Here is an 11894-nt window from a genome sequence, read left to right as displayed (position 1 = left end):
TTAGAGCAGCAGGTGAGGCTGTCTGTCTCTGACACAGGTAGGAAATGCAAATGAGGTCACCTAGAGCTGCTTCACGTTCACGCTGCATCGCACTCTTTCAATCTTTAAAACCATTTGCATCCAAGAACGGAAACAAAGACATTTACTTATGACTTGAGCTGTGAGACTCGACTCCAAATCATGACAATGGTAAAGTACAGTTTTATTTTTGTCCTATTTTGGTCTAAATTCTGATAATGGGTGGAATAAGAAGGAAGTGAGCAGGTGTAGTTGAAGCCCTCTGTAAACCCTCCATGTATATGTACTTTCTTTTGAGCATTTTTTTCTGAATGGGGGAAAGATATGATGGCATCTACACTGTTAAAGTCGTGATTGTGTGGGAGTGTGAGGGCAAACAGTAAAAATAGAGAGAGCTAGTGTTTAAATATAATCTGAAGGCAAATGTTTACCTTCAGGATGTTATATAAAAGTCCCATCAAAGGTTTAACAAGTTTATTAAACTTTCTGTTTGTTCTTTTCTAAACTATGCCCCAGAAAATCCTTATTTTTTGGTGAATAAATTAAATGTATTAGATTTCAAACAAATACGTTCCATGTAATTTACGAGGATTTTGATCACAAAGATGAGTCCTAGTTGATGTTGGTGTACATTTCGAAGGTTTATGTTTCAGTTAGACCCAACTGTGTCACTTCTACATATCAGTAAAATGTAGTTTATTTTCTTTCCAAGTGTCGCTATCACTTAAAAAAACAAAATCCGAATTTTAGACTCTTTTCAGTGAACATGAGCGAGTCTAGAGGGCGCTGTGTTCACTTAATAGTTCAAGCACAGATAAATCAACTTCTCTGACTAGAAAAAAGATTGTTTCTAATTCTGAGAGAATTGTTTTCTTTTTATTATAACTTTGAATGATAGTGCTGATATTTTTTGCAGAGTTTTACATCTGTTGTCTAGTTCCAATGTTCCCAAATTTAAGTCTTTGCAAAGATAACTGTGAGTCAAAGAAAAATTTCATTTAAAAGCGAGCATGCGTCTGAATATGACGTTTGCTCATAAAGTTTTTACACTCTACCCTATTATGCCACATAAACTCTACACCATACATGAACATTGTTGTATTCATACTGATATTTATCCACAAGCATTTTCCGATGGGATTTTGGTAACACGGACTCTTTTGTGAACCTTTCTGTTGATATGACAAAGTTCATTATCCTCTTGTCTACTGCAGACATTTCAGGCAGATGAGATGTTTTGTGGTTGGAGGAGTTCTTTGTATGATGTGTGACAACACTAAAGCTATTGTGGATATTATTATTTCCAAAATAACATCACAATTCACTGTTTGGTCAACTTTGCCGACTTATGAAAAATGTAAGAATACTGTCAATCAGTAGTAAAATCATAGTAAGGTAGTTGATTATTATATAATTGCATATTGTATAATTGCTTGTGATAACGGACACACACTTTCTATTGTCTGTACAGTGAAACATTTGAATGGTGTGTGTCTTGTCCTTGTTTGCATTAGATATCGCTGCGCTGCACAACTTTTTTCCTTTTTCCTGCTCTTCGCTCTGTGTCACCGACAACACATTTCTCTGACCGGCCTGTACACAATCTAAAACAGTCCCATCAGAGAGAAGTTACAGCAGGTAGAAGCTCAACTCTGCAGTTCACACAAACACATTGTCACTGTAACTTGACTCAACTCTAAAATGTATATTTTTGTAACAACTGCGAGAGGAAAAGGTCACAAATAGAAGAACAGTGATGTAGTTTTCTTTTAGCTCCTCTCACCTGCTCCCCATTTATCAACAGTAAAGCAACTGTTAACTGACATGTTGTGTGCCAATGTGTGAGAGATAATGCAGTCTCTACCCAGCTCACTTTCTGTCGGCCTATAATCATTCACTTTACCTCAACACTTCCTCTTCACATCGCTGGCACTGTGACAAAAACTCCTCTTCCTGATTTCGCTTGTCGTGTGTGTTCATCTCCACCTCCTCCTACTAACCTCAGTTACTTCCCTGCAGACGATCTTACCTGTGATTTAATTGATAATTTTCTTTTGCAACAAAACTGATTTTTAATTAACGGTAGCATGTAAAAGACATACAGATTACTCATGAAGATAAAAGACAAAATAAGTTACAGTGAGAATAAAGGATCTCTACTCCCCATTTAACATTTAGTCAAAGTATGGGAACAAATATTTAGTGGTAAAAGCAAAACAATACTGTTAACAGCCACACGTTTTTTTTTGACATGTTTTAGGACTAAAATGTTTTGCAAATTATGTTTTGATATATAAACAAACCCCTCTGTAATCCTTTACAATATAGCTGGGAGCAGCACTTGTACAGTTTATTCCCCTGCTCCCAACTAATAAAGCTCTATTGTAATTATTGTGTGGCCTTCCTCACAGAGCAGCAGTGACTGCAGGCTGATAGATAAAGTTGATAAATAATTAAACGTAAATAATTAATAGCCAGATTCACAGTTGAGGAATGTTTGATCTGTGCCTCTGTGTCACACATAAATATCTGAACCCACCTGTCTGCTCCTGTCTCTGCTTCTACTTGGTTTTTAAAACCGTTGCAAATTTTTGGTGTTTTTCAGAGCTTCTTTGGAAAACTGAAGAATCTGTAAGTATAATGATTGAGGCATTAACTTCATTTATTCTCCCGTAAAGATCATTGCAGCACATTTAGTTCGAACCTTGTTTCTTCTTCTCCTTTCAGACACAGTGGACCTCCAGCTCCCCCTAGAAGAACGGGTGAGATTTTATTTCCCTTTTGAAACATTGCGTTGATGCCTCTTGTCTAGTATTTACTAATACATGTCTGTCATATCTTATCTGTTTCAGACAACAATGCAGAATTTGGGTGGCCCCAGGATGAGTTTGTAAGTGGAAAAAATAAGTTGATGTTTTCACAAGCTTAATCCACTTATTATTATAAGGGCAACACACACAGATGAAGGCAATAACAGGTGGGAAAAACACAAAAATAAAACGAGACAGACTCAAGAGGAAGGTGGCTTTCAAAATAAAACAGGAAACACAAAGCTGAAAACAAGAACAAAAAACAGAATCAAAATCCAAACCATATATGTATAAAAAGTCACAGTCTTGTGAGCTATAATTATTTTTGTCCCATGACAGGATGATGAGGAAGGTGATATGTATGAAGCTCCTCCCTGTGAGCGTCCGGCTGTCAAAGTCCCACAGAGAAAAGTGGAGGAGGACATTTATCTGGGTAATACTGTTAGTTCAGAAACATTTTGAATCCCTGCTCAGCAAAGATACCTACTGGAGAATAGAAAACTATCTTCTTCCTCAAAATAATGTTAATGCTATTTTTTGCAGAAAGGTCGTCCAATTCTGCAGGCCCACAGAGGCAGGCTGCTCCTCCACCCAGACCATCCAAACACCTGGTAACAACAACTCAGTGTCCTGGCAGTCTGTTTGTGTGTGTGTCTCTTCACCTGTCATTAAAGGATGTTTTAAAATCCTACACTTCTGTCCTCCAGAAACCCCAACAACGTGCGGATTTCTATTATGAACCCAGCACCAAGAAACGTGAGTCGATGATCTGTAGTCAACTGCTGATTTTGTTCATTTATTGTGTGTCCAATCACTCTTCATCTCTTCTACCTTTTCCTTTCATGTTAACATGTCCTTCTGCCTCCCAGCGCCGGAGATAGATAGAAATGAGAAGCCTGGGAGAAAGAAGATGATGCCTCCTCCTGCTGTCCGCTCAGCCCCTGCTCCAGTCCCTGAGGAAGGTGCAGTAATCTCACACACACACACACACACACACACACACACACACACACACACACACACACACACACACACACACACACACACACACACACACACACACACACACACACACAGAGAGAGAGAAAGGAAGGTAGAAAAGAAAGGACTTAATGAGGCAACCAAACACACTAAAATAAATTTGTTTTATGTGTCATGTGCTATTTACGTAAATGCAGCAGTGGTAAACTCACCGTGTTGCTGATCATCCGATCAAATCCTTGTGGTGCTTCATTGTGAAATGTTAATGTTTGTGTATTGTTTCCAGCAGCAACAGAAGTTTGTCTGGAACAAATAAATAAAAGGACATCTGGCCATAAATTAAGCAGCAGATTTTGTAGCTGTGACTGAGACAAAGTAGAGTGTGCCCCCTACTGGAGTGCTATTGAGCTGCACCTTAAGTAACTCAGAAACTCATCACCATTAACATACTGATTGCAAAGTGATCTGGAAGAACACCAAAGCAATCCCCAGTCACTGCACTGAAGATGCTGCTGAAGTGAAAAGATCATTTTCTGCTTGAATATCCGTCTGAGCCCAACTGCTGCAGTGCCTTGAGGCTTTTCTATGACACCTCAAACATCTCAGAATAATCTAATTAGCCATAAAAAGACAATATTACAAGACTGGTAAGACAGAACAAAGTGATGTCTAAATGACAGTTCATCAAAGTTAAAATATCTCCTGCATTGTTTAAAGGAAAACAATCACCATATTTAGTTTTGTCCAGTTCTGTTTCATTCTTCTGCTTTTTGTCTTTACTCTTTTGGTAATATTTCTAATGTAAGATATATATATGTACATATATATATATATATGTGTGTGTGTGTATATATATAAATATACATTTATACATATATATATAGATACATTTAGTTATGTTATGAACTCTGTTACAAGTAAAAATCCTGCTTTCAAACATTTTACTGAAGTACTGAAATATTAGCATTGGTAAGAAAGTACCATCTCTACCATAATAGACTGGATTATAATGATGCATTCATGTGTAGATTACTTTATGTTGCAATTGATAAAAGTCAGGCAAATGTAAATGTTGTATACAGTGCTGAGTATATTGTGAAATGAATATAGTCGGTTAAAAAATATGTACTGTTGATGTGTAGTGGAGTTGATTTATATCGGGGCAGAACATTGAAATATTCTCCAATTTATCATTCATTGTCAAATCACTGAGGGCTGTGCTGTAAAAATAGATGAGGCACTTCCACATTAGTCCTTTAACTGAATATCTAACTCTGTGTTTGACTGTGTGGACTGTTAATCTTTGTGTGTGTGTGTGTGTGTGTGATATCACAACAAAGACCACTAGCAGTATGTTGTTTTTGTGTTTCAGATGTGTATTTGGATCCAAATGAAGAACAGGTGACTTTAATTTGTTAACTTTTCTCATTATCAAGATTGTTCACTGACATAATTCATGTGTTGAAAAGCTTCTGTTAACAAAGAGGTTTTTGTAAGACGAATAGACTCATACATCAACAAGCAGCCCACAGCTTCCTGATGCAGCGGATTATGATGACAGCTGCAGCAAACATTGACTATTGAAAAGTCTGAGTGGTCAGAGCATCTGTTTTAAGCGACTTTTAACATCTTTAAAAGTTTGATGTTCTGATTGTGTATTTTTCTACGCCTGAGTCTTTTGATACTCAATATCTACATAATATTCCTGCAGAGTGACACTGAAAGAAACTCAAAATAAAGAGACAGCAGACATCTCTTTCAGTCTGAGGGGTTTACTCCCATGGAGGAAGCACAAGGAGTCACCTACAATGTCTAGGGGGGCATTTAAAAAAAATAGACTTAGTTAAGCAGCCGTTTATATGCTGCTACCTTTATGAGAGCACATGAATGTACTGATAGCTACCCCCCTGGAGCACCGCAGGGCCTAAAAGACCATTTGACATTTTTTTGGTCAGAGATGCTTCCAACAAGGACTTGTTCATTTATAGAGAGGGGTCTAAAGAACTTAATACTCCCTAAAAATTCCTAAAAATACTCCTAAAAACTTGCAATAAATCTTAGATAAATCAGTATATTCACATGTGCATACGCATAAATAATAATGAATGTTACAGCTAATGGTCCTCTGTACTATCCTGATATTTGTCATTTTGTGTTCCAGGAAGATAATGATGACCTTTATTTAGAGCCAACAGTAGGTAGGTTGCATCTCTGAGGTGTTGATTTCAAGCTTGCAAAGCAGTGATTGATGAGAGAGTGAGTGCTGCTAGTGACTACATTGAAACATTTAGTGAAAGACAACAAGATTTCATTTCCAGATGATGCAAAGTGTGATAAAAATAATAATTTCCTTTCTGCCTGCTCCTCAGCTTGCCCTCCTGCCCCACGTGGGCCACTTAGGGTGCCTCCATCTCCCAAGACATTTGTACCTGCTCCCATACCCATGTAAGTGCACCTCACTGAGTCAACGCAGCTTTCATCCTACCACCTAATCTTTTTTATTCTCTAATCTGTTGTAACCTGTGATGTAATATGTTCGCTTAGCTTCACCCTCTATGTCCCATGATGCTCCTGTGTTTTTTGCAGCCAGACACAAATGCAGTAGTTAAAGTAGTGTCATTATACTGTATATTCCTGGTGCTAAACATGCAATAAAATTGAACCTTCTCACTGTGTGCAGGATGAAGCCTCCAGTTCCCAGAGCAAAGTCTGTGAGTGTGTCTATTCATCTCAGTGCTGAGTCTTGTCATTTCCTTAAACTCTGTCCCAATTTGAAGTAAGAATGTCAAGACAGAGGCTGAATAACAAATTCAAGCTTTCATTCCTGCTCCGTATTTCCATTTCCTGCGTCGGAAATTAAACTCAGCAGTGTCACACAGCAGAAACTTGTATTTCCTCCCTTTCAGAATTCATTCTTGCCTTCCTTGAATGAGTTAAAAACAGGTCAGGACAACATCTTCTTTACTAATTAAAAAAAAATCACTACAAATCACATCTGAAAGACACTATTTTCTTGATGATGATGAAGACTTTAAACACTGCTTCTCTCGCTCCGTCAGTTGAAGAGAGACGTGCCACTTTTCCCACCAAACTCCCCCCACCAACCCCCAGTGTTAAGCCGCCTCTGCCAGCGAACCTAAAGGAAGCTAAACCAAGGTAAGAGCTGCAGAGTACAGAGAGGATGGACAGGTCTGTCAGACGGATGAAATATGTAAAACTGCGGTGATTTGCATTCATTTCCAGCTTGTTTTTGCAGTTGACCCCATCTGCAATTGCACGACTACATCAGAATTAAACCCAGAGTATAATATTACCCATTTTTGTTTTAATTCATTCCAGCCCTTCAAACCCTCCTATGGCAGACACTAAACCTGTGGGTAAGCTCACATTCTTTAAAATCTTCAAATCCTGAGGGATGACTGTGTTAATTTGGGGGTCTGCTTGGATTCTTACTTTGATGTAATCCAGATATGTTTTGCTTTTTTTTTTATTTTTATTTTTATTTTTTTTTACCATCTGGGAGTTGTCAAACATGGATTTATCATGAACTTGTACATGACACTTAACCTGTTTTCTATTTGTTTTAAGGCTCCTATGGTGGTATGAGGATAACTAAGCAATCTGGGAATGAGGTAAAGTATTAATATGCACAGAAACTTTAGTGGAAGAAGTACTCAAAAATGTTACTTAACTAAAAATACAATAATGCAAAGATATTCACTTACAAGTAAAAGTCCTGCATTCAAACATGTAATTAAAGGTTGCAAGACTTTTATTAAAATGTTTATGGAAATGACCTCTTTGACCCTCATACTGTTAAATGAAACAATCTGTATTTAGAGGGAAAACGTCTTTTTGGTGGAACATCTAAAAGCTTCCAGACATCTGAAATGTCAAGCGGCCCCAAGTACTTTTTGTCTTGTACAGAGTTTTGTTAAAAGTTTTAATTTCAAAAGTAATGAGAAACTATATATCTCAGATAAATGTAGTGGAGTAACCGGTACAACAGCTAGTGTACAGTATGTATAGTGAGTACTTCAGTAAATTGAGTTACTTTCCACCACTGTTAAACACAGTTATTGATATATTTGCTGTCTCTCCCTGCATATCTCAGGACAAAGAATGGTTTGCTGGAGATTACAACAGAAAGACAGCCGAGGATCTCTTAAAGAGAGTCAACAAGGTAAACCAAATTGGTTTATGTCTCACTTCATGGTGAAATAAACAGCTGAGGAATAGTGGGTTATTTCAAACACAATTATTATTTATTTTCAAGCAAAAACAGGAGCTTAAGGCAAAGGTGTTGAACAGACAATGAAGAAATCTGTTAATGTGTGTGTGTTTTTCCTGAAACTCAAAACTAAAACAAAAGCCAAACATGAGTCAGACACCTCCAGGGCTGTACGGCTGTTGTTTGTAGTCTTAATGATTATTTTTATTATCAGTTAATCTTTTGAATATTTTCTCTTTAAATTGTTAAAACAGGGAGGAAAATGTCAACCAGTGTTTCCAAAAGCCTAAAGTGACACCTAATGTCTTTTTTTGTTGCAACCAGTAGTCAACAAATAAAAGATAAGTAGTTGATTATTATGAAAGATTAAAGGAACCAGAAAATATTCACATAGAAGAAGCTGAGAACTGATCATTTTAGAATTTATTTTCATAAAAGAATACTCAAAACAATTAATTAATAATCAAATTAGTTGTCAATTAATTTTCTGTTAATCAAATAAGCAATTCATTTAGCTGTTGCAGCTCTAGCTGCAATAGGTCAAAGGTCAATGACATCAAAAGGTTGTGCAAAAATACATTATTCAACTTGGAAACAGAAGGAGAGATTTTGTCCATATTTAACATTTGGTTGGATACCGAATTGGTGACACTAATCTTTGGAGTCCACTTTGAAACTGTGCTGATGGTATAAATCTTCTGTGTAAAGATGTTTGTGAAGCATCAGTGTTTTAGAATCTGTAGCTTCTTTGCAGCAACATCCATATTTGAAACATTGTCTCCTGCCAGTCAACTTTATTGGCCATCCAAGGATTCCTTCTTCACTGCATATATCATGAGTCAGTACAGACGTGGATGTTGATTGCAAATTGACCAGTTGGCGGAGACATAAAACAGCAAGGTGGTAATTCTAGTTAATAATTTATTATTAGTTATTATTTTATTTATCTTTCTCTGTGTTGCAGGACGGTGCCTTCCTCATCCGACACAGCTCGGCTCAGAGTACCCACCAGCCGTACACCCTCGCTGTGCTCTACCAGCAGAAAGTGTACAACATACCCATCCGCTTCATGGAGGACACACAAGGCTACGCTCTCGGGAAGGAGGGCAAGATGAACGAAGAGGTGAGGGCAAAAAGAACAGGTTTAAGAGAAGAAAGCTTACTGTTGTTAGAGAGAGTGAAAAAGAAGACAAAGACAGTAGGGCTGTAAAAGGATGGCAGCTCAGTATGAATATCAGGCTTTTTATTTAACTACCTTTCTCCCTTTTACTTCGTCTCTGTCAGATTTTCATCAGTCTCGACGAGATGATTTCTCACCACAAGAATAACCAACTGCTTCTGATTGACAGCAAGAGCCATGCCAAGCACACCGCACATTTAACTCACCCTGTACGTCCTTAAAACTACACTACGACAAACCTCTCCCATGTTTTATTGACATGAGTCAAGGAGCATAATGCCACAAGATGAAAATTTCTCTTTTGCAATTACACCTCCATGACATCTGGCATACAGAACAGGTACTGCGTTGTTAATAAGTGAAAAGAGACAAACTTTCAATGCACTGAAAAGATGTTGAAAATCCTTCATGACTCACAGCAGCCTTTGTGATATGACAGCAACATAGCAAGTCATTTTTCTTGTTTTCACCATGTCATCATTTTAACAAATATTGTAGGTTAACTGTAGTGAAAAGGAAACTGCCACTTTGTTACTGTAACAGTCATTCAGTCTGGATGTTTCAGCTATTGGATGGAGAAATTATTCTCTTGCAATAACTTTCTTTCACTGACCAAAACTGAAAAATCACTTTTTCCCTTCTGCTTATTTACATCATAATGGACCCCTGACATAAAGGTTTGTATGAATCACTCATTTAAACTAAAGTATGTATCTACTCCCTAGTTCAGTTGAATGACTTTTTGAGTCTATTTAGTGTGATGTTGTATATACTGTGCAATACAGACCAAATTACGGCTGTTTTACTTTGTGTGTTTTATTTCTTGGTCTGTGTGGTGTGTGTGTGGATCAATTAGAAGATTAAGTACATTAAGAAGGATTGATGTTTGATGAAATCCTTTGAATGAGCTCAAACCTCCATTGTTGTCAGACTTCGGCTTGTGATGGACCCTTATTAGTGAGAGTCCTCAGGAGCAGGAAGTGTGTATGTGTTTTTGAGCTATGTCTCAGCAGCTGCTGACCACCAGACACTACTACACCTGCTTCCTGTCAGGGTGAAACCATCTTCTTTGAGACCAAATCATAAATCTTGGACCTAGAATACCACATGGTAGAGTAATATGTGTGTGTCCAGAGTTAAATCGTACATTTCCATCACTCTCATCCATATAAACTTGTTTAAGGAAAACTAATAATCACTGAAATCAACCCATGAACTAAACCCAAACTATAAAGTGCCAAGTTGTACTGCATATCAGCCTCACACTCCAGGCACACACTCATGTTCTCATGTCCTTTAGTTTTTAGAACTGACTGATAGTAACAGCACAGTTTAAAGTCATCTCATCATGTCACATGGTAGATTTCAGCTCTGGCTTGTAGCTTGTTCAATGACAGTTTCTTCATTTGCATAAACCCGTTGTGTAAATGAGGACTAAATAACTTCCTGCAGCCGGTGTAATTTGGCAGATGGATGTGGGCCATCTTGAAGCTCAGTTAGAGGATGACAAACTGAACCTGAACCCATTGCACTGTATACTCTCCCTTTCTTGTGCAATCAGTGCTTGAGAAGTGACAAAAACTTGTTTTTGTTCGGTCACTGAGACTAAATTTAATTTTAAGTTGAATGGTTTATTTGCTTTTGTTTGTGTGTAATCTTTACAATTGCTGTGGAAATCACAGACATTTTAATTACATAATCATCATTTTACACCCCTTGATCACCAGCGTGCCCCAAAAAGACTTTCATTCATTAACACTGAAACATACTGCCTCAACTCCAGGTTAACCCTCATCCCTTATTTGTGTAGTTTAAATATAAATGTCTTAATAGCAACAGGAACCATGCCAGTCAAAACCTTTGGAGCAGGAGCTTTTTGATTTTATGATGTCTGTGTCGTCCACGTACTGTGCCTAATACTCACTTATAGTGTATGTGAGCTCCTGTGAAAGGAGGAATTTTACAAACAAACAACGAACTGACAGCTGATGATCGCAGTGGTCTATGACTTTGAAACAGATCAAACACGGACTTTCAGAATGTTTTCCAATTTTTACCCATAAGCATTAAATGCCTCCACAGTCATAGGACTACATTTAACACTGCATAAGGACAGAAATTGTTTTTAGGGCAATTCATTATACAGAAAATTATTGATTTAAGCTTCGCATATGTTATGTAGTTGTGCACTACTTGCTGCTCACCGGGCATAACGTTGATGGTGATGAAAGTAGGGATCCTGTGAAAGTTAAAAAGATGCAGCTTCAGCTCGTTGGAAGAACGCTTTGTAACGTCAGCAGTCCTCACATCTGTGCGTCATCCATACTACGAGACACTTTTTCTTGGAAAGATGACTAAATGTCTTTTAGTCTTGAAGAAATCATGCATAGGTGGGGCGCATGTCAAGAGCCCTGATTTCGAAGTTGGAGCAAAGGAAGGGGGAAGGGGCTGCGGCGGAGGGGTACAAACTGCAAATCCGACCTCTTATATCGACAGCTTTGGTGAGGGAAAATAAATTCGACACAGTCTGTTTATGCGAAATCATCACTTACAATAAATTAGGACGTATTTTTAGTACATCCTCGAATCCTTACGAGGCTCAAGGAGGAACTGGTTTGGCTCAGAAGTAGTTAAAGTGGACTAGTTTTCTTAGCGGAGGTGCGGAGTTTTAGAT

General features: G+C 37.8%; 1 protein-coding gene and 1 long non-coding RNA gene across 2 annotated transcripts; one reads left to right on the top strand and one right to left on the bottom strand.

Moving 5' to 3' along the window:
* Positions 1-108: 108 nt before the first annotated feature.
* Positions 109-10014, top strand: LOC138191767 (B-cell linker protein). The gene is made up of 19 exons (XM_069138760.1): positions 109-189; positions 2624-2649; positions 2746-2780; positions 2871-2908; positions 3168-3261; positions 3372-3439; positions 3536-3584; positions 3698-3790; positions 5182-5210; positions 5971-6007; positions 6179-6254; positions 6490-6520; positions 6716-6752; positions 6869-6965; positions 7149-7186; positions 7398-7441; positions 7924-7992; positions 9005-9163; positions 9325-10014. Exons 1-19 carry the CDS (start codon positions 181-183, stop codon positions 9439-9441), a joined length of 1146 nt encoding a protein of 381 aa, XP_068994861.1. The 5' UTR covers positions 109-180; the 3' UTR covers positions 9442-10014.
* LOC138191770 (uncharacterized) lies at positions 2113-11663 on the bottom strand. The gene is made up of 4 exons (XR_011177750.1): positions 11425-11663; positions 4022-4112; positions 3660-3781; positions 2113-2768 (listed from the first exon to the last, which is right to left on the bottom strand). It is a non-coding gene; the product is annotated as an uncharacterized lncRNA (long non-coding RNA).
* Positions 11664-11894: the final 231 nt, after the last annotated feature.

This window comes from Embiotoca jacksoni, unplaced genomic scaffold (assembly GCF_022577435.1).
Source record: "Embiotoca jacksoni isolate LCO1_2020_lvr unplaced genomic scaffold, fEmbJac1.0.p SCAF_8, whole genome shotgun sequence".
Taxonomy (NCBI): Eukaryota; Metazoa; Chordata; class Actinopteri; family Embiotocidae; genus Embiotoca; species Embiotoca jacksoni.
Note: the sequence above shows the minus strand (reverse complement) of the source record. Positions and strands in the feature narration are given on the sequence as shown.

Bases quoted from the DNA above. Each gene is read 5' to 3' on its own strand.
- LOC138191767 (XM_069138760.1), top strand. The intron at 3,440-3,535 runs GTAACAACAACT...TCTGTCCTCCAG, and splicing joins CCAGACCATCCAAACACCTG to AAACCCCAACAACGTGCGGA. The intron at 9,164-9,324 runs GTGAGGGCAAAA...CGTCTCTGTCAG, and splicing joins AGGGCAAGATGAACGAAGAG to ATTTTCATCAGTCTCGACGA.